This window comes from Pelecanus crispus, chromosome 11 (genome assembly GCF_030463565.1).
Source record: "Pelecanus crispus isolate bPelCri1 chromosome 11, bPelCri1.pri, whole genome shotgun sequence".
Lineage (NCBI taxonomy): Eukaryota > Metazoa > Chordata > Aves > Pelecaniformes > Pelecanidae > Pelecanus > Pelecanus crispus.
Genome location: NC_134653.1, coordinates 32,389,693 through 32,411,778, shown reverse-complemented (window position 1 = coordinate 32,411,778; position 22,086 = coordinate 32,389,693). Strand labels below are relative to the sequence as shown.

Below are 22,086 nucleotides of genomic sequence, written 5' to 3'. Positions count from 1 at the left end.
CGCCCCGGGGAAGGGGAGGTTTCCCCCCGGGCAGCCGCATCCTGCCCGCCCACCCCCCTAAGCCGTTCTTCGGGGTGGGTTGGTCTGGGTGCGTGTGTTTGTTTGTTTGTTTGCTTTTTTAAAATATTTTAGTTCCCCCCTGCGGCCGCGGGGCCCCGCCTTACCTCGCAGCGCAGCCGCGGGGGGCCCCGGCCCGCTCCTCCGCCCACCGCGCCGGGACGCGGCCCCGGGCGCAGCCGAGCCCCGCCGGGGCCCCCCGCGTCCCGGGGGGAGCGAACCCCAGCCCCCTCCCGCCGCCGCCCGTCCCGCTGCTCGCCCGGGGCTTCCTCCCCTCCGCCCTTCTGCAAACACCCGAATTTCCAGCGTGAGGGCGGCTGTGCTCGCATGGGGTTACCTGCATCGGCTCCCCTGCACCTCCGCGTTGCCCAACGCTTCTGAAACCATCCCCTGAAAGGGGGTTTTGGAAACCAACGCTTCTGAAACCATCCCCTGAAAAGGGTTTTTGGAAACCAGGTGTTTGGAAATGCCACAGCGGCCACTGCCAGGCCATCGCCGCCACCCAGCGCAGCTCCGGCTCAGGTCGCAGCTCTGCAGCGCCGGGACGGGGGCAAGGCTGGCACCGGGCCTTTATAAACATCTCCCTTGCTTTGTCCATGCTAATTATTTCAGTTTTCTTATTAGGAGCGTTCCCATCAAGCACCGTTCTTGCGCTGAGCTCACCTGCAGTTTTCTGATCGACTCTTCACGAAGCAGCAGCTTCAACCTCGAGCAGACGCGAACGCCACGGCTGGCGCAAACGCTCTTCCCCACTTTGCTTTGAGACCCATTTTGTGGGCATCGCTTTGACATTGTAGAGCTCCCCGGAGCAGAGCCATGCTTCCATGCCAGCTTTATGGATAAATGCTGCTCTTTTGACCAGGATCTTGAAAACCACTCTAGAAATCAGGTTTATGCACTTACTGTAAAATAGTAGCCGCTCCTAACATTTTATGGCTTGAACTCCTCGGTGCTGATTAATGGCAGCCTGGTAACGTAGCCGAGAAGGGGCAAGCCACCAAAACCAGCGCTCCCATGAAGCCCATGTGGGAACCTTGGTTACTTTTCAGTTAGAAATACAGCTGTTGGTTTGAAAGTTAGGCACTGATTATCTGCCGACAGCCACGCCACAACGCTAATTAACGAGACACATAAACTAGCACTGGACTACCCTCGTTTCAACGACATCTTAGAGCTTCTCTCTTCCCGCCTTACCTGGCAGGGCTCCAGCAGAGCCAGGTTTAGGTCTGGTCTCGCTTTCTCATTGCTAACAATGCCACAGCTTAATCTAGTGCTTCCTGGCAGGGTACCTCCAAGTGTGTACACTAATTATGCTCAGCTTTTATATAGTCACAAGGTGACAGGAATGGCACCCCCATGCCCCAAGGTTCACCCACAAAAGGTTTACGCTCACAGAAGCGCAAACCCCTCTGCCCTGAAATCCCACGCTACGTCTGAAATGAAATTTTCTTCCAAAAACGAGGCTCTAATTGTGAGAAGTCAACGGCAGCATATTGGATATTGAGTTAGTTGTCATCTTCATTTATTCACCCACAAAACCAGAGCAGGTAAATTATACGCAGTGCCTATGGAAGCACACCTACAATAAAAAACATTTCGGCTGAGCTGGGGCTTTTGTTTAGCACTCTACTTTTCTCAGCCGCTCTTTGCACAAGGACACATGTAACAACAATGCCGGGACTTTGCACCATTAGATATCTCCAACTGAATCCTGGTTTTTTCCCCCTTCTGCCAGCACCATCTGTTTCTACAGAGTAAACAGCGACTGTAGACAGGTTAAACGCAAGGACACGTTTTAGATGAGACTCCCCATTCTATACCACTTAAAATGAGCACAAAGGAGCTTCGCCTACATTTTCCACTGTTTTTTGTACCCCAGTGTTCATAAAGCCAGCATTGATTCTGAAAATGTCACTACTAAGAACAGATATTATTTCATCGTGACTGTGCTACTCCCCTCAGTGTGTTTATAATGCAGTCAAGAGAGTATTTTCTTTTTTTTCCCCATTCAACTCTTATTCTTAATTTCAAGGACAGAATAAAAGTGAAATGGGTGGAAACCTATGTTTTCCCTTAAGTCATTACAAACAAAATGCAAGTTTGTTCAATAGAAGACCATGATTTATTGGCAGTTATCTTGAAACACAGGTGACTGAATATAATAAAAAGACATTTGTAAAAAAGAAAAAAAAGGAAAACAAACAAATCTCATCTTGAAATGCATCACTTGAAGGCATTGATTAAGGGGACACCGTGTGCTGGCAGTTCCTGGTGCAACTGACGGAACAACATGGCACATTTGTTCCTTTCCTGGGTCTTGCCTAGGGTGTGGAACAGCCGGGCTTGGAAGTAGAGAACATCTCTGAGCTGCTCTTTGCAGTCCACTTTGGCAAAGTAAGTCTTAGCTTCATTTAGATTCAAGATAGCTGATTCCAAAGCTGTGGAAAAAAGGGGAACAGTCATATTTAAGATAGTATCACGATAACAACTCCAAGCAATACAGCTCAATTCTAAGGAGGCCAATTATAAATTCCTCAGCTTTTCAAAATAATTTGTGTCTCAGCAACACGGTCTTTCAGCTAGTTTCTGTTATTCAGCCTTTGCTGCAGAATATGGGTGTGAAAGCATGCAGATAAACAAGACTCCATTATAAACACTGCCTCTGTTGAATAACTAATTCCAAATTAATTTTGCTATCAGATAACTAGGTAACACACTCTGCTGTTATCATTTAAACTTTTTTAACAGTGATCGTGTAGCAGGACTCCAATATATACACCGGTTTGCACTTCTCAACTTCCGAGCGCAGTTTCAGTGAGGAGAATTACTCTTCTCTACTAGAAGAATCACTCGGTAATTCTCTAGTAGAGAATTACTCTACTCACGCTACCTTCAATCTTCTTTTGTGGAGTGTAGGAAGCTGCAGAAGCCACCTGACATTTGGCCACCAAGAACATGGCACAGCCTTTGTCCAGGACAGCTCCGTGGGCCAAGACAGGTTCTATTGCCATGTGCAGAATATTCAGGGCTTGTTCAGGAATACCAAGGATCAGCTGAAAGAGAAATACTTGCTGGTCTAATACTGAAATCCACTGGTAAGAGCAGCTTCTTCAGAGAAGACCGACATAAGCCACATCTGTTTCTAATAACACAATGCACTATAGACAAGGATGTAAATTTTCTCCACATAACCTTCTTTTAAATCAAAACTCATTAGTAGAAATGAGCTACTATCTGAAATGATTAGGCATGGCTTCTCCACTGCAGTCAGTGCTGACAACCATGTCTCTGCCAGCTCAGAATAAACAATATAACTGAGCTCCATTACAAGCATTATTTTTAATTCAAACACATGCCAAACTGTGCTACTAGAAAGCCAAAATACTAGCAAAAAAAATAACAACTGAAGAAACGAAGGCAGGGCCAATTTATGCTTGCCTGCTTAATTATGTGCAGTAACTACACATCTTAGTGATACACATGAAACTCAACTTTTAACTTCCTCAAAAGATTTTACATGTAGAATATATTTCTTCAGAATCAATAATTTAATTCCAACAAGGTTGTGTTCTTAAATCTCCCAGGAGTAAAACCAGTATCCAGATCCCCAGAATAACTGTTGCCCTACAGCCCTGTGAAAACACAAATCAGACATACCTGGGAGAAAGCCAAGTTCAGCACAGTTTCAGAAGCCAAGTACTGCAGACTATATTCTCGAGAGAGGGCGAGAGCCTGCAGCAGGACAGGCAACGCTATGGTATGACATGAAGATCTCCAGTAGAGCTCTGCTATTGACAGCAGTACACTAACCAAAACAGGGGGAAAGAATTACAAACATTTTCTTTTGATGAAAAATGTCCACTTGTTTCCCAAACAATTATTCCATCCATGATGGTATTGATTTTATTATGAATTACATTACTGCATATACAATAAACTTCAATTACACCCTTAAGAGGAGATGCCAGCGACATACGAAAGATTAAATAACACTGTAACTACTCTGAAGGTTAGCACAGAGGTACAATTACACACATACATTTCTATTTCCTATTTATTTTGGATGCAGCATTCCCTTCTTCCGTAAGTCTTCATGGAACTTTAAAATAAGTTTACTACCTTTTAATTTACATATTAAAGATGACTAGGCTTCAATTCCACAATATTTTGAGGAACCATACCATGATGAATAAATGCAATTATTTTGTAAGCTCCAAATCAGAGTAGGGAATCTGAAGAGTAGTGAAGTCTGAACACAGACAAATTGAAATGGTTGATTCTAATCACTGCAAAGTGGCTTTAATACTCTGAAAATGAAACATTCTTACCTAATCACCATCTCGGTGTTCTTGATTTTCTGGCAGTGGATCAACAATTTCTGCAAAAGTTTGTGTGCCTCTGACATTTGATTTTGGGCTTTCAATACAATGGCTTTTCTGGTAGAAAGAAAACATCACTGATTGTACTTTTATAATTTAGATACAACTCTGCTCTTCAGAACACAGTAAAATAGGTCTCTACTTTGTGACCTCTGTTTCTTGTAACTGCAGAATGGCATTCCAATGAAGCGTACGCATGCTATACGCACTGGCAGGGAAAAAACAGGTATCTGATTCCAACTGGACAACTCACAGGCAGAAAGGATCAAACTTATAAAACAGCTTTAGACAAAAAACAGGGATTGCCAAGAACAAATGCCAAACAGGCAGCAGAAATGGGAGAGCATGCGAGCTAGAAAGCACAAATAATTATTTGCAAGAAAAACAGGTATGAGGCAAAGTAGCTAAAATTGGCTTGAGCTAACAAGGATACAGAGCAACAGGGAAAGAGCGAGAACAGGGAAATAAGAAACAAATACACAGCAGTAGGGGATGTGTACAAATGCCCTGAACCCAGACAGTGAGTAGAATATTTAAAGATCGGGGAAATCACAAACAGTCCAATTCCAGAAGGACAAGCATCAGGTCCCACAGCTTGAACACCGATTTTCTGGCTTACTGGCATCGGCTATGTTTTTAGCTGTTTTGCCTTATTGAAAATCAACAACAAATTGCTTTTAACAGTAAGTTGGTTTTCATACACACCAAAGAACAAATTTTAACCCTACCTATTTCTAACATGTCATTCTCATTTAGAAACAAGAACCCATCAAGATGAGAAAAAAACCATATTGTTCCATTTTGTAGACGTAGAAACCAGGACACTGATGAAGACACTGAAGCTCAGACTAGGCCTGAGATCCCTAGCTATTTGACATAAAATTCTGCTTCGTGCTGAAGTCTGAATACAGTTACTGTGGCAGATTTTTAAGTAGTATTTTGTGTTCTCACAACAGATCTACAGCTGTAGAATAACACCAACTTCAGCAGTGCTATTCCAGTTCTTAAAATGTCCAGAGAAACAACTAGGAATTACTATTGCGGGACATACTCTAATGGAATAAGCACTACAAGTTAGACAACATGACCGTAATTAGTTCTGGAAAGGGAAGAACATGTAAGCACATGTGACTGCCAGCAATCATTTTGCTAAATTTTTCACTCTCTTCATGGAACACACCTGCAAGTGTACGCAGATTCGTGATTTCTTACCTGTATACGCCTTCAATGCCATTAAGTGCTGTAATTCCTGCTACAAGAGAATCTGCTATATGATATCTGCCATCATTCATGGCGCTCTCAAACTGTATTTTCTGATCAAACAGCATCCAAAGCTAAACAAAGAATATCCAGGAACAAGTTTTAGAAGTTGCACCTACTCATTTTCTAATCCTAAGTTAGAACTTGCTTTTTATTTTCCCCTGTGGATATTTATGTCTAGACACAACTAACTCCACTGTCCAATTACTGGATTTACTAAATTACTGTCCTCAATGGAAATACTCGTCTGGATTGATGTTTCAATATCAAAGCTCACCTATCTGACTGCATTTTAAGTAAAAAAGCTCTTTTAAATCATTCTAATGCTTTGAAACAATAGACTTGTTCTGTAGCGAAAAGAGAAGGACCAAACTGTATTTAATGGAATCTTTAAAACTTCAATGTAAATACTATCTTATAGACTCACGTGTTAATGTGTTTCCCAGAGTCACACAAAAAATGGCCTATTCTTCAGTTATTTCTGGATTGTAATATATCAACATAAGTAGCACTAATTAAGCAGAACTTTGAAGCTCCAAATCAATGCAGCACATTTAATTCCTGTATGTGCTTATGAAGGAGACGTATATTCTCTGTCAATGACGCTTCTATTTAAACAGCTTTTTCTTAGGAGGCTATGGTGAGATAAACGTCTCACCAGTCTTAAAACAACAGAGGCATCTTTTTCATGCTTTTGTAGAAAAGTTTAGGCCGCACAGCTTCCCATGAGGCCACGAGCCAAGTGAAATTCGCAAACGTATAGCCCAAGGCATACAGAGGAAAGAATTCAGATGCTATTGTACAATAGTTACATAATTTAGAGGTAAATTATAAATATTCTACCTGTGCATGCTGACTATTGGGAGGGAATCTTTCCTTTAGGTGTTTCAATATTTCAGAAGCAGCTGCAAAGTATCCCTGTAACACAGAAACAGCGCTGTGATTAACGTACACTGGGGCAAGCACCACTCTCCATGAAGGTTGTGTTGAAATCAAGCCAAGCAAAACCCCTGTACTTTCTTCGCCCCCAATGCAGACATTAAAGGCAGAACAAAACACGAGTCAAGTCTCGCACTCTCTGTCACTAACACCCACACGTCCTCTCACCCAAATGACGTTTTGTGCAACTAGCCATAAAACTCACCTGCTCTGCATGTAGCTCAGCCAGGTGACACAATACTACAGCAAAGGACTCTGTGTTATTCTGCTGAACGCCCACGTTCACAGCTTCCAGACTGTTCATGCTCAGCAATGTTTGGGCTTGTTGAAGTGCCATGGTGCTTGTGCAAGAGAAACATCTTTTAGCTTTCAAGCAGCAACCAACCACCATTTTTAAGTCTATAGCCTTGTTATGACAACAGTCTACGTTTTCTGGTAAGCTAGGGGCCTGGGGGAGAATGAAAACTTGTAAAACAACTGCTATCCAGGAACTCTGGACTATGCAGGCACAGCAAGTACTACGTTCTGAAAGCTGCACACAGTCTAAGCACAGAGATGCTGAAAATGGTGGCACAGGAACAACTTACGATCTATTTGCCACTACTAAATAGAAACCCAATCTCTTCTCCACTATGAGTTTTAAAGGAACATAAGAGAATGGAAATAATTGCACTCAGCCTGTACTGAATCACAGTCCGATTGCTTTATTTTTGTGCACTGGAGAGACACAGTCACTTGTTACACCTATATAAATAACTCAAAACGCATTATGTGCTAACAAGTACAGTGAGCTAACCCAAGAGTTCAGAAGAAACAAAATACCTGCGGCCATATAATCTCCAAATGGCAGTCTTCTGTGCTATACTAATATCAATAAGCTCTGACAAGCTGTGTTTCCAGTGCAACAGATCAGAATCTTTTAAGGCATCCATTAGTTTGTTGGCAGCCTTTCCTGCAAAAGCTCTTTGCTGAACCAAGGACTGTATTCCCAGGGAAGCAAGGTACTGGGAAGAAGAAAAAAAAATACAAACAGCATTGAAAGACAGTAGAGTGCACTAGGCTTGCAAATTACACCGGAGCAAGAGTTCTAAACAAAGAAAAAATCCCGAAGAAAAAGAGGTGATGTTATTCAGCACAGACAAAGGAACACTGCTCCAGGCATTTCTTTAAATACCCTCTTATGCACACCCACACATAATGTGAATGCCATTTTGTTAGATGTGAAAGGTAATTTCCACTCCCCCACACAGAAGTCTTAAAGAGGATGACAGGACTTGTACCTGGATTTCTCCAGTGATGAAACAGCTGTGAAAACACAGAGCCTTCCCCCCTTCCCCACCAAGTGGCCATGCCTGCTCTCATCTCCCAACACCAGCAGTTTAGTTCCTTTTAGAACAATTCTCTTAACAAAGAGATTGCAGATCTTGGGGAAGACAGAACTAAACATTAACAGCCAACAGATTCAGGGCACAAAACTATCTAAGGGGAGGGCTGCCTTGCAAGATTTCACAGCCAGGACAGAGCCGTACAAGTAAACGTGTTCAAAACCCTGCCAGAGGCATCAGCACTGAGTTTCAGGGAAGGCGGAGGCATAAGAACCTCCCCTGAGCACCAGCAGATTGTGCTACGGGCCCAGGGCCGAAATGGCGCATGGGGCCAGGCTAGTAGCCACAGAGTTCTTCTGCCTGAAAAATAAACAAGGTAGAAGGAAAAACAGTGAGCCTTGCAATAATGCACTGGCATTAAAGCAACTGAGCTCTGGTTTGTCAATATGAAGAATAAAAATAATAGAAACAGCTAGATTTTGGAGTGTTAAAATAGATTTGTTTAAATTCAGTTACATATTTTGAACAGACCAGCCACAAAACCCAAAACCGTATCAGGCACTCTCCCCTCACTGCAAGTGTTTGTCCTAGAATAAAATTAAATGAAACAGACTTACTGGCAAACCAAAATGTAAAGATTTGTTTACAGAGTGCTCCAGCAGAACACAGCTATCGAATATCTTCTGCTCCAAGATGTACAACCAGCTCTAGCAAGAAAAAAAAAAAGTTAAAATCTCATTGCAAATAGCTAATGGCTGCAGCACTTTTAACTTCCCTTACATTTTGCCCAGAATGCACAAAGACTCACTGGCAATACAAACCACTCTTCAGAATTAATATGATACTAAGAAAACTTCTATTAAATGCTGTGCAGCAAAATATATCAAAAGTGCAGCTAGGCTGGGACGCTGGCTTGACAGCAGTCGACACCAGAGGTTCAGAGTAATGCACAGAAACCCCATTATTACAGTTAACTGTGGAAAGCAGTATCTCAGGAGTTTGATACCATTGATGCCAATTTGTTATAACAATGATGTTAATTACAGAACAAAATACAGAAAAACCTAAGTCTTTCCCTCCTCCTCTTTGTCCCCTCAGAAGAAGGCTGACTACTCTTTGAGAATCCAACAGACGATAAGGAGGAAGTTTATGAAGTACTTTGTCTCTTTAAAACATACAAGACTAAACGTCGAACTTAGTACTGAGATCTCAGTACTCTGGGATCGCAACTCCTGTTTAAGAATGTAATCCTGAGTTGCAACAAAACCATCCCATGATCTCCCTACAGTTTGTTGCTCTGGGTGACCCATCTGCCAGAAGCAATGTCACCCCGCTGTTGGACAGTCACATTTAAATTACTGATGCATTTGATGAGGTACTACTGTAAGAGTAGTTCTGCAACAGCTCACTGAGCAAAGGCTCAGATAACACAGACGAAGGTGACTTAACCTCCATTTCAACACCGCTATCTTACCAGGCAGTGCTGCAAGCAAACATGGTCATTAGACTCCTGTGCAATTCGGATGGCTTCCTGAAGTGCAAGTTCAGCCTGCTGGCTATCAGCAAACAAAAGGGGAGAACATATTAGCATTCCTGCAGTGCTTAAAATACAGTATTATGATACAGAGGAATATTGATCTAAATTATGCATATCGCACTCAGAAGATAACTGATTTAATAGACTGCTGAGAAAGCCTGCATTTTCCTCCTAGCACGTCAGCAATATATTCTTGTCTTGAGGATAATAAGCAAGACAGCATCTGCAAGCCACTACAAAAATGCAACCGTAACCCCTAAGCGGGCTTTCAAACCCTGTACGTGCCAATGTGCCAGGCTAGTGCTTGAACAGGGGCAATGTTAAGTATCTGCCTGTGTAGAAAGAGTTGTTGCTCTCAATTTTGCAGATGTCCTTCCCATCTCCAGTCCTTTTACATGATGCATCCAGGCAGCAGTCAATAAATGCAAACCATACATGGAGATGGGTAAGCCAGCTTTATCAATAAAATATCACCCACCCCTCCGGCATTTTAAAATTAAAAAAGCTCAGATTTTTTTTTTTTTTTTTTTTTACTTACTCTTTTTCCAGATCATCAGCTCTATGTTGATTTGAATGTTAACAGAAAACCAAGCACACTTTCTTGAAAATATAGCTGAAAATAGGCATTCCTGTCCACTGACCTTTCTGAGGTCATGGAAGTGTAGCAATTGAGAATTTAAATACCAAGGAAACAGTGGCAACTGGACACAGACAAATGTCAACTCTTACCCTGTTGTAGATGGCTCAGTTATTATGAAAACCAAATAAATGTCAAAATAAAACCAAACCAAAACAAATCAAGATTCCAAGAAATTTCCAGCCCAACCCAACTACAGCTGTTATCAAATTAGAGAAAGTCCCTTCCTCTCCTCAACAGATTTTTTCAGAATGAACAAAAGGTCTATCTATCAGCACTTATAAGATGCAACAAGATGAATTTTAGTTGTGTGGTACAATATATTAACTTACTAATGGCCAAACCGACAGTGCAGTGCAGCTAGATTCAGAGCAGCGTATCTCAAACTCCGACCATAACCTTCATCCCCATTGCTTTTGCTTTCTGCTCCAGTGAGAATTAAACGGTCAAAATAATGAAGGAGGCTGTGTGTTGAACTGAAGACATCTTGCACTCTGAGACTGTTTAAGTAGCTTAAATAATGCTAAAAATTGAAGCAAAATCAGCTTTAACTATACAAAACTATTAAAACAAAGTTATTGTTTATAATTACTATGTATTTTCTTACTGAGAAAGGTTGCCTAACAAGTGCAACCATGAAATACTGCACAGCCAGGAAAGTGCTTCATCAGAAGTTGCAGCAATACTGATACCACCTGTGCAGAATTTCTGTAAATCTTGGAGAAAATTGGTTGTCTTCCCTAATGCGATCTTCCAAATGGTGTCCCATAGGCCAAGATCTGGCCGTCAGAATTGTCCCACCCAGTCTGAGACCTCGACATAGGTAGAGTCCCTGTATTTATGTGCTAAGCGAGAGTGGGAATGGAGGCATGACTCCCACCGTGCCTGCACTCAGGAAGATACTCAGCAGCATGAGCACTGCTTCCAAATGCCATGCAGGTAGAAAGCAGATGCTAAAACTATGTATTTTCTTCTTGGCTTTGAGACCCAGGCAGGACAACCCTTTATGTCAGACAAACAGAACACTGCAGAGGACTTCCGGAGTTGTCAAGTCCAGCCCCTGCTACGGCAGCCCTTTCAGGGATATATCTCCAAATGGGAGCAAGGAAAATCCTGTCTGCCTCAGCCCAAGGCTACTGGGAGGGAGAGTTAGAAAGTAAGGCAGGAAAGAGTTGACTGCGAACTCGTGGAACTTGCTCAAGAATAAGTTGTCAAGGAACAAGGCAAATGCTCGCAAGCACGGCTCTGGAACCAATGCTCAATGTGAATTGTCTGTTGCTTTCAGTATAAATTGCTATTAAGCACCAGAAGTAAAGTGAACATGAGTAAGCAAAATCAACAGATACCGCACTTAATACTGATTTTTAAACTATGGGAGTATGAGGCCTGAAATTTCTTAGGAAAACGTATGTAAAAAGAAAAAAGTTTTAGGTTTAGTTCAACAAGAATGCACTCACGTAGCCCCAGCAAAATTAAGAGGATTATATCTGCACATAAAGCTAGACATGTGGTTAAGTACTTTGCTTAATTGAGGTTTCTGTACCTTCAGGAGTTTCAGTCTGAATTACTAAACATTTACATGCAACTTGCTCGTATTTTTATCGTCTGCTTATATTTCAATATAGAATAAATTACTCCCAAATAATCCCATCCTAGAGATAAGAAATCCCTTTGCAACCATTTTGGATGAAGAAAAAGATACTTACTGCTTCAGCAAAGTCTGGATTAAATTTTAACAAGTTGTTCAATTCCTTTTGTAAAGATGCTGGAGTAAGAGCCTTTGTTTCATCATTCTTCAATAAAGAAGCCTGGCATAAAAATTGAAAAGTAAAAGTAAGATAAGCAACTCAAACTGGAGGGTTATAAATACCTTTTGATACATGCTTGTCAGTTTGTTATCTGCTTGGAGAGAACAATAAAGAAGATTCTGTAACAGCTCTGTCTACTATGAAGCTGAAACATCAGTGGCAGTTTTATTCTATACTATATTATAGCATTTACTTTCCAGAGATCAGAGAGACCAAGTAAAACAAAAGCTTATTCAAAGGGCTGTTTAAAGGTACTTAAAGAATTCTATTTAAGTTTCTCTTTGAAGAACTAATACAACGGATCGCTCTCTGGAATTACATGTATCTTCTCACAAAAAAATTCAGGAAACCAAATAAAAGTAAATCCATAGTTTGCTTTGGCAAGTAGATCAATTATTAAAAAATTACAATACTCTAGTTACTAGAATAAGCATTACTGAATAATAAAACAACTTCAAATTTCAGAACCCTCCTAAACATCCCAGTTCTTCCTTAATACTCTAATTAGGAGGAAAAAGAAAAATTTATACACACTGGTAACAGATACTCTACATAAATCACACCTGCTAAAAACACAGTATAATAAAACATCACTACGGTTAAAATCCATACCTTGCACCAGATCACTGCAGTCTGTCTTGTCCTCTCATTAAACCCTATTTCTAACTCTACTCCTGGATAAGGGGTTCCCTATTCTGCATGTGTATAGGGAGGCTGAAGTGCCAGCAACTGGAGCTAGATCACAGGGGTCTGTGTGCCGCTGGTGCCAGCAACTGGAGTGGGGACAGCAGGTCACAGACGCGCGTGTGTCTGTGGTGCCAGCAACTGGAGCAAGTGAGAGTACGCGTCAGTGAGTGACCACTGGTGAACATCAAGCTGGATTAGACAGAAAGTAGGATAAGCAGCTTGAGAGCCAAGTATTGAAACAGCCACAAGACTGGACCAGATAAGTTTCTCTGAACAAGACAACTGGAGGAAGCCCAGGCCAAGCAGGAGGTCCCAAGCCAACTGACGGAGAGACCGTGGGGCCTTTGGGTCAACTGAGAGATGCATCTGTACGCGTGTTGTGTCTTTCTGCTGGAGGCAACTGGAGACAAGACAATCCATGGGCCAGTTACTTGATAAACTGAGCATATAAGGCCAGTTACTGGTGGAATCAAGAGTGAGCGAGCGAGTGCATGCGAGAGCGTACAAGCGTATATATTTCGCGCTTATCAACCTTCATCCTCCTCAGCCACAGAGGGGAACAGGATAACAGCACACTCAGCCTCACCACCGGTTGCACTGGGGTTCGTGGAGTTGCAGGAGCCTTGCTGCAATCAGGCTACTGGGTCCAACAACCCCTAGCAGTAAAGATCCTAATGGGACCGAGAAGTTACTTTGACCTTTTAAAATGTACATGAAACATCACGTATTACACATATTTTATTTTTATTATAAGCATGCAGCACATTTACTGACATTTGTGCCCATGAGTATCTCCGCTCCATCTTGTATTTACCAGCTGGAATAATCAACAAAACTGCACATTTAGCAGACATCAAATCTGAAGCGAGTAGTCAGAAAGGAAGTGACCTTCTCAGGATCAAATATCATCATATGGTGTACATGCCTAGATAAAACACTTCCAGCCCCAAGTGCTCATACTGAGCAACTACATGCAAGATATCAACAAATCTTAACAGATCTAAGCAAACATCATATCTGACATTGTGGATAAAATTGAAGGTGAAATTCACGTTATTGATCATTTACTCAACTTTATTCAGAATTAACGTACCTGCTGAGAAAGAAAATACTCTGCTTGTTTCTGGGAAAGAGGCCCACTGCAAGATATCTCTTCTTCCCTGATAAGAAGCACTCTGGTTAGAAACAAGGGCAGTGAAATAGAATACAAGAAAATACATTTTATCAGACACTCCACACTTTTGCTTTATAAAGTTTTATGAGAGATTAGAGCTCAAGAGCATGAAAGGGAACTAAAAGGAGAAAACTTAATGAAGAATAAAATCTACTACATCAAAGTTAACAATCCAAATTACTTCACACAATTTAGTTGTAATCTTCAATCTGCAGAGGGCATGGTCAATATGAAAGTTACCCTAAATACATGTGAAAACCCAAAGAAAACAGCAGATAGAAGATTTGGGGTTGACATAGTCAAAAGGCTTTGCTCTGTTTTTCCTTTCTTCTGAAGATAGTCACAATGAAATGAACTGGCACTTTGGCCACATACATCACCCCAGAAAACAGCTGTTCTGCAAGAGCAGACAGAAATTTATTCCATGGAAAGACAGCAACTACAGTGTACAGCCAGATCCAAAAGCTGTTAACTGACTCATGCTATAGAGCATGCACAACTGCAAGTTTATATAAAGACAGTTTAGAAAGTACATTTTAAATATATGGATACACAAAATGCTTTTAGGATTATTCTTACAGTGGAACACCTCTTTAGCGGGTGAAACATCTGAATATTTGCTTCTCATTTTTGATGTAAATAAACAGGAGTTCTTTTATTTGGAGAAGGACGGAAAGAGAAACCAAGAACATTAAGCTTAACTTTTCCTTAGCGAGCAATCTTTCCTTGCTGGAAGCAGAAGTGACCTCTCCATCAGCTTTATCACATCACACACTAGCACAAGCAGAGCAGTCATTCAGTAGTGGGCTGTACAGAAGGGAACTGTGGGCAACATCTGGCCTTCAGCTTGCGATTTCCTAAGTGAGCATGAGAATGGGGTACCGCCATCTTCTGTGAGACGCTGAGCAGAACTGCTGCCATTTACAAGCGTTACCACATGGTGGCACCAAGGAAACGGAGAGGCCATCCAGCTCTGCCGGTGTGTGCGGCTTCAAAAAAACCCACAAGCTACAGTGCACTACATCTCAATATCGCAGCTGAAGTCGTTAGTGATAGGACACGCACAGGGCCTAGACGAGGATTCGTGGAGTTTGGAATGTTTAACAATGTAGCATCTTGAGCTGGACAAAGCTTAAGTTTACTCTGATGTGTACAGAGGTAATCTGAAATAAGACTAATTCTCCTAAGAAGTGGGACTTTGCTTAAGGAGAAAGACTTTAGTATTAATATATCACCTTAAAGGTCCATCAAGTTCTTCTTTCTCCATTTTTCCCTCCAGTTCCTCTGTATTTGTCAGTTCCATATCACTCTCATCAATTCCACTTTTTTTCTCATCGTTCTGAAAGTACTGCTGAAGCGCAGTGTAAAGCTTATAGACCTGACTAAAAGAAAGCTTATTGTATGCCAAGATCATATGGCGGAGAAACAGACCTGCAAAGGAAAACATCTGTTATGACAACTGTCTGTAAGGTTGCTGCTTCAGAGAGATGACTAGAAATCATAATAACCAGAACATTAAATTGCATTATTTAATTTTGCTTAAGCGTCTTGTCTTAGCCGACCAATTGATAAAACTCAATTTTGCAGGGTATAGATCTGGTATTAATTTAGTGGCAAATCTCACAGACTATCTGATCACCGAAAAATTGTTAAGAGCAGTTAAGAACTGCACAACATGCAAAATTATTGGTTAATATGAAACATGTGAGCAAGAGAAAAATCATATTATGCAATCTTTACACCTCCCCAAAAAGAAAAACAAAGCTGTATCCTGAGTGAATTACATCAATGATAGATATCACATCAAATATAGCTTACGGATAACAATTACTCACCTACTACACTTGTTTTATGAACTTCTGGCTCTGTCCCTGTAAATGAATCTGAAAGGTCATCAAAAAACTGTTCCATATCTTTCAATTCTCCTTCTGCCATAAGTTTTAACCTAAACAGGGAAAGACGACCACATTTTTTAGGGTATTAATAATACGCATCAAACAAAATATTCTTCTATTTCAGGTATAGATGAGTAAACACAAACAGAACCAAGTGGTAGCAAATTCATTAGGCCCAGAAGGTTTTTATACTCATAAGCCAAATCAAAACATATTAAATATTAATAACCCAAATAATCATCAGGTTTGGGGTTCTTTTCCCTTTTTAAACAGTTATTTTAATAAAGGGAACAATTAGAAAAGATTGTTATTCTTCTAACAAAACAATTAGGAACCCAAAATAGACCGATTTTTAAAACTATCGCTGTTAAGTGGGTTAGCTAATGTCAAATTACAGATCTTCTGTATCATAGAAGCTTTAAAACAGATGGTTTCGGTGTTTGGGTTGTGTGCCTGTCAGAACTTATTTATGAGAACTAAGAAAACTGCAGAAGTACATTTTTGCTCCAAATGTATGACTTTTTAAACTACACATTTCAGAGTGCTTCTTAATAGGTACCAAAGTAGATACAGATTACGCAGAGCACGCATGTAACGGCTTTATCATCTTCCACGGCATTACTGGTTGTAGCGGCAGCGTCTTCACGTTTCCAACACAAAACACAGAAACTGCAAGAGGGAATTAACTGAAGAACGCAAGCAGCCCCTCAGCCTCCAGCAGCAGGGAGGCCCGGCTCGCAGGGACTTCGTGCCTCCCTGCAGTCGGAGCCCGCAGCGGGGCCGGCCCGCAGCAGCTCGCTCGCTTCCCGCCCCGCCCCGATCGCAGGGACCCGGTTTAAGGGTTTCCTGCGGGCGGGGAGGGGAGGCACGGCCCCGGCGCCCACCTGATGTGCACGGAGCTGGCCAGGTGCGGGCAGGACTCCTCGATGGCTTTGCGCAGTCGCGACAGCGGCATGTCAGGGCCCTGGGGAGGAGAGCGACATGTCGCGACAGGCCACAACGGAAGCAGGCCCTTGGGGTCGCCCTCCCTCCCCCTCGGGGCCAGGCCCGGCCCCGTCCCTGTCCCTGTCCCTGACCTGCAGCAGCGGCAGCAGCAGCCGGTTGAGCCGCCGCCGCTCCAGCAGGCCGAGCTGCCCGCCGGCGCGGCCCAGCTCGCTGAGGAGCACGAGCAGCGCCATCTTGTAGGGGGTGACCCAGTCCTTGATGCCGAAGACGTTGGCGTGCACCACGCCGTTCGTCATCATCGGGTTGAAGTAGAGGCTTTCGTGCACGCTCGCCATGGCGGCACCCGGCCGCCACCGGCCGCCCGCCCCGCCGCCCCGTCGCCCGGGAAACCGGCCTCGCCCGCCGACCAATCGCCGCTGCCGTCGCCATCACGCGGGCCGCGCCGCGGCCAATCAGAGGCGGAGCTGTGCGCCGCCACCGCGGGGCCGGCTGGCGGCCCGAGCCCAGGAGAGACGTTCCGGGGAGGGAAGGGCCCGCGCGGCACCGCCCGCAGGGAAGCGGCCGAAGGGCGGGGGGAGCCGCGCAGGGCGGCCGGGCGCGCTGCTCCGCGGGGGCCTCCTGCGAGCCGGCACGGCACCGCAGCCCTTCGGCCAGGCTGTGGGCTGCGGCGAGCTACGGCCAGCGCCTGCGTGGGTTGGCCTCAGCCTGTTATCGCCCACAGCCCAGCAGCTGGTCACGTCTCCGCCGCTGACCGGGGCCTCCGTGCTGCTCCCGCCACGGCCCGTGGGGCCTGCGGGGAGCGGGGCGGGCAGCGCGGTGGGGGCAGCACCCGAAGCGTGAGGTCCTGGGGCCCCTCGGTGGAGGTGCCGCGGCCCCCTGAGGAAGGCGCGACCGTGGCGGCTGTCCCGGGCGGGGTCGGCCCCGCGTGTCCCGGTGAGGGGAGCCACGCCGGGAGCCTGAGGGGCAGCGGCTCGGCGGGGGCACGGTGCTGCCCCACAGCCGGGCACGGAAGGGGCCCCTCGGGGCCTCGCTGGGCCACGCCGGGAGGCTGCTCCGCGCCACGATGCGAGCGTTCCCGTGGTCCAGCCGGAGACCAGCCCGGAGCGCGTTCGCTCCCGTTGGATTGGATTTCTTGCGAATTAATTGCGAGGCAATAAAAGATATTTCCACAGCTGAGTTTTTATTTTCTCAATAATTTGTTAAAGTACTTCATTAAGGCCTCATGTTCCCAAAGAAAATACTCCAATTATTATAATAGTTCTCATTTTTGGAAGCAAGAGCAAAACAAAACTCGGTATTATTATACATCTGCACGTCCCTGGGGATTTCAGTTGAGTTGCTCCCGATTCGTGCCTGGGGGTGGTGAGAGGAGGAGGAGGAGGCACATCAAGCGTGGAGTAATTTTCAGGAATACATTTACATTTAAGAAACTTAATGTTGTAGTTAGCTGTTAATTAATGATAGCTTCCTAGACCTCAATGAACTACTACTCATTGAACTATATTGGAATATATAACCCAGGAAATAACTACAGCTATTATGTTATAAAGGTCAATTTACTGACATTTCCTGAAAATAAAGTGTGACGGCTTGGGTGGAGGTTGTAGTCAGGTGGGTGTTGGTCTCTTCTCCCAAGTAACAAGTGATAGGACAAGAGGAAATGGGCTCAAGCTGCGCCAGGGCAGGTTTAGATTGGGTATTAGGAAAAATTTCTTCACGGAAAGGGTAGTCAAGCATTGGAACAGGCTGCCCAGAGAGGTGGTGGAGTCACCATCCCTGGAAGTGTTCAAAAAACAGGCAGACGTGGCACTTTGGGACATGGTTTAGTGGGCATGGTGGTGTTGGGTTGACGGTTGGACTGATGATCTTAGAGATCCTTTCCAATCTTAATGATTCCTAGTTTTTACATTCATTATAAATAATCCAGCCACCAAGCCAGGAAACATGAAATTGCTACTCTACCCTTAATTGGTTTAGTGGTGGACTTGGTAATGTTAGGTTAATGGTTGGACTGGATGATCTTAAAGGTTTTCCAACCTAAACGATTCTATGATTCTATGAAACACTGAAATGGTGGAGTGGCTCGGCAGGGAGGGGCGGGAGATGAGATAAAGGCCAGGCTGCAGCCAGCGCGTGCAGAACTTGGGAGGAAAAAGGAAATGACACGCATCTGGTTCTGACATTTCTATGTAATTCTCCAAAGCCAAATTGCGAATGCTGCTGACAATCTGTCAGCGTGTCGTACAGAGAACATTTAGAATACGCTTTTTAAGCATACTTGAACAAACTCGCACACCTAAAAACCAGCCCTCCAAATAAGCAGCAAGAGATGATTTTGGTCGTATTAAATTCAAGATTAGGTAACGCAATTGAAAAAGTAATCTTTTCTCTTACCTAAAATAGGCTGATGCCCCTGAGCAACATGCCTGAGCTTATGAAGTATGATGTAGCCACTGTCTGGGTTTGGGGATATTTAGTGCAACGCTGAATCTGTCAAACCAAGTCCCAGTAATCTGAAAACTTTATCCAAAGTTAATTCCAAAGTACTGTGTGTCTCTGGTATAAAAAGTGAGTACTACAATGATTCTTCCCATAGGTAGCAATAGCCAATCTGAAATTCCCAAATGAAGCCCAGCGATTAACTTGGGGTTTTTTTTAACTTTACGATAAAATTTTGCAAATTATTACATTAAAAACAAACGAATATTCCTGGTAAGAATCACTTCTCTACCTCGCTCTCTCGTGATGCGTAAAACCTTGGGGAATTACTGAGCTGCGGCGAGTGATCATTGCTTGCTATTTCATGGCAGAAGTCGATGGGACATCTAGCATTAATAGATTTAAATCTTTTAATGCTGCTTTGGCACGGTCCAGAAGGCTCAGTGAGGGCAAGTCTTTTATTAATAGAACCTCTGCATGCTACTTTTCAGCCAGAGTAGCCGACGGGGTTAAAGATCCTCGTTTAAAAACAATCTATGTGGTTACCAGTTAGACACGCTAATGATCTCAAATCACATGTTACGAATATGATTCATCAAGATCTGCCCAAATTCAGGCAGGGTGGCAACTGCAGCTGCCAGCACAGTCACCAGATCTCGGCTCTGTCAGGCCCACGTTACTCCCTAAAACATCTGTGTTTGGGAGGATTTCTTGTTGGCAAGTCCTTAACAGAGCTAAAGGAAAAAAATTTAGGTTTTGCTCAGTTTGGCTCATCTGTGGGACAGAGCTTTTAGCCCGCTTACAGCGACTGCATGAGGAGCTCTTATGTTTTAATGTAAGATTATTAAAAAAAAAATCCGTGTGTAATTTGGTACTTCAGGGATGACTCTCTAAATTGACAGAATCTAGGTGACATAGAAGTTTTTAAAAGCCAAACTGTACTGATATTTCTTAAGGTGTCTTAAAGCAATCTCTTGCATGAGAAATGTGGGAAATGTGCCATCGCTTGTTCCAACACAAGGCTTTTCTACTATCTTTTCAGTTGCTTTGACTAAAATTGCAAGCTATTGTTGAAAAAAACCCCAAAAACTAATGGGACATTTTTAAAGTTCATAGCGTTATCAAAAGCTTGTTGAGGAGCATAAGCATTTCCAAAAAGAGGTGACCCGATTTTGAATTGATACGGTGTAAGTGCAAATCTAGAAGTTGGACTGCACGAAGTATCTGCTCTTGATGCTAAAGCTGCCAAGACTGTGCCATTCTCGTGGCAATTACAGACCGATTTTTTTTTTTTTTTTACTCAGTTCTTGTATCTGACTTGCTCCAAAAATAGATCCAGCCTGCAGAAATTATTAAAGATTGCATGCAACCTTTTGTACGGGTAAATTTGATTTGTGGTCAAAATTTATTTCCAGCCACTTTTGTCTCTTCCTCTTTTTGGCAAAGTCCTCCTTTGCTCTTGGCTCCGTGTGCTCTTATGTAAAGCTTTCCTGAAGACTTGGTTGGGTTTGTATTGTTGGGCTTTCTTTAATGTAATCTTCTGGTTAAAAGCTTTCAGTTCTTACAACCTATGATTATTATTTTTTCCATATTTCTATTCATAGCACAGGGAAAATAATAACAGCATCTAGGAGCTAGCTGGAAGTGGATTTTTAAATAATAAACCCTCGTTTCTGTTATTTAAAGATTATTACCGAAGGGCTTGGTAGAATAATCGGCACTTTGGCCTTTTGCCTACGGCACCCAGACTTTTAATCCTATTTGTGACAAACCCCTGCTTGTACGCAGAGGTGCCAGAACACTGAATTTTGGTGACTGGCAGATTCACCCCCACCTCTGAGCCAGACCCCATTGCTCCACAGGAAAGAAGCCAAAACAACCCAAAACCATGAGGTAAAAGTTCTTTCTTCTTTCAGTGACATCATTGTTTACGCACTTAGGGCTGTCAGGGACCTCTTCTTTCCGTGTTTGAGGAGAATTTTCGCCGCCCCGCCCCCCTCCGCGCCCGCGGAACCTCCGCGCCCGCCCCCGCCAACGCACAGCCGCTTCCTCCCCTCCCATTGGCTCCTCCCGCTCGCTGTCCGCGGCGGGGCAGCCAATGGCGTGCGGCGCGGCGGGAAGGCCCGCCCTCCGTGAGGCGGCCCGCTGGAGCGCCGCGCAGGGCGGGGGCCCGCTGGCGGGGGGGGGGTCGGCGCCGGGGGTCGCCGCGGCGGACGGCGCCCGGTTGAGGCGGCGGCGGCAGACGGCGCGGGAGCGGGAGCGGTGAAGCGGCCATGAAGGTGAAGGGGGGGTTTTTCCTCTGGCCGGGAGAGTGTCTTTCCCCTCGCTGCGGGGAGGGAGGAGGGGGGCGAAGCGGCGCGTGACGGGGCCGGGACCCTGGTGGGGCGGGCCGTGCCGCCCCTCCCTCCTCGCCTCAGGCCGCCCGGCCCGGCCGCTGGCGCTCCCCGGGCCTGTCCCGTTACCGAGGGGTGCCCGGGCCGGGGGCCGTTTTGCCGAGGAGCCCCGGCGCCCTCCACTGACTCAGCAGCCGGGCAAGGCCTGGTGCCGCCGCCTGAGGCCAGCCCCCGCCCCCGTCTCCACGCACCGTCCGCGGTCGATCCCCGCCGGCGGCGGCTGAAGGACCAGCGGGGCTCCGAACGGGACGGAGCCGGAGCCGGGGCGGTGCGCGGGGGTTGGGCCTGTCAGGGGGCGGCGGTTGGGAGCCAGCCCCCGCCGGGCCGGTGTGCGGGGGGCACGGCGGGGCTGGCGGGGAGGGCCCGCTCCGGCCGGCCGCGGGGGTCGCTCCCCAAAGGCGCTTCTCCGCGGCCGAGGTTGCCCTTGTGCTTTCAGGTCAGGGCTGAGCGTTGTGGTGACCGGGGATCTCTCAGTTCGGCGGGTTCCGAGGGGTGCTCGGTCCCTGAAAAAGCTTTGCTTGATCTCGGGGTGAGTGTAAAGACGAAATTTCAGCTAAAAAAGAATAAAATCCCTTCTGCTGCTCTGCTCTCGGGTCTGCTGGCTTTGCTAG

At 44.8% G+C, this 22,086-nt stretch overlaps 1 protein-coding gene across 2 annotated transcripts; it reads right to left on the bottom strand.

Moving 5' to 3' along the window:
* Positions 1–2,194: 2,194 nt before the first annotated feature.
* Positions 2,195–16,978, bottom strand: ANAPC5 (anaphase promoting complex subunit 5). 2 transcript variants are annotated; one of them, XM_075718248.1, is made up of 17 exons: positions 16,775–16,978; positions 16,583–16,662; positions 15,639–15,748; positions 15,039–15,234; positions 13,723–13,789; positions 11,841–11,942; positions 10,467–10,657; positions 9,435–9,516; positions 8,578–8,667; positions 7,458–7,639; positions 6,841–6,976; positions 6,540–6,614; positions 5,649–5,770; positions 4,386–4,493; positions 3,715–3,862; positions 2,948–3,110; positions 2,195–2,495 (listed from the first exon to the last, which is right to left on the bottom strand). In XM_075718248.1, exons 1-17 carry the CDS (start codon positions 16,976–16,978, stop codon positions 2,281–2,283), a joined length of 2,271 nt encoding a protein of 756 aa, XP_075574363.1. In that variant the 3' UTR covers positions 2,195–2,280. The 2 variants fall into 2 exon arrangements, with proteins under 2 accessions (XP_075574363.1, XP_075574364.1); XM_075718249.1 differs by having other exon boundaries at positions 7,458–7,603.
* Positions 16,979–22,086: the final 5,108 nt, after the last annotated feature.

Excerpts from the sequence above, each read along its gene's own strand:
- ANAPC5 (XM_075718248.1), bottom strand. The coding sequence starts at position 16,978 with ATGGCGAGCGTGCACGAAAGCCTCTACTTCAACCCGATGATGACGAAC. Across the intron at positions 6,977-7,457 it reads TGGAGATTATATGGCCGCAG|CACCATGGCACTTCAACAAG; the intron begins GTATTTTGTTTC and ends CTCTTGCACAAG. Across the intron at positions 5,771-6,539 it reads CCAATAGTCAGCATGCACAG|CTTTGGATGCTGTTTGATCA; the intron begins GTAGAATATTTA and ends TTCTTTGTTTAG.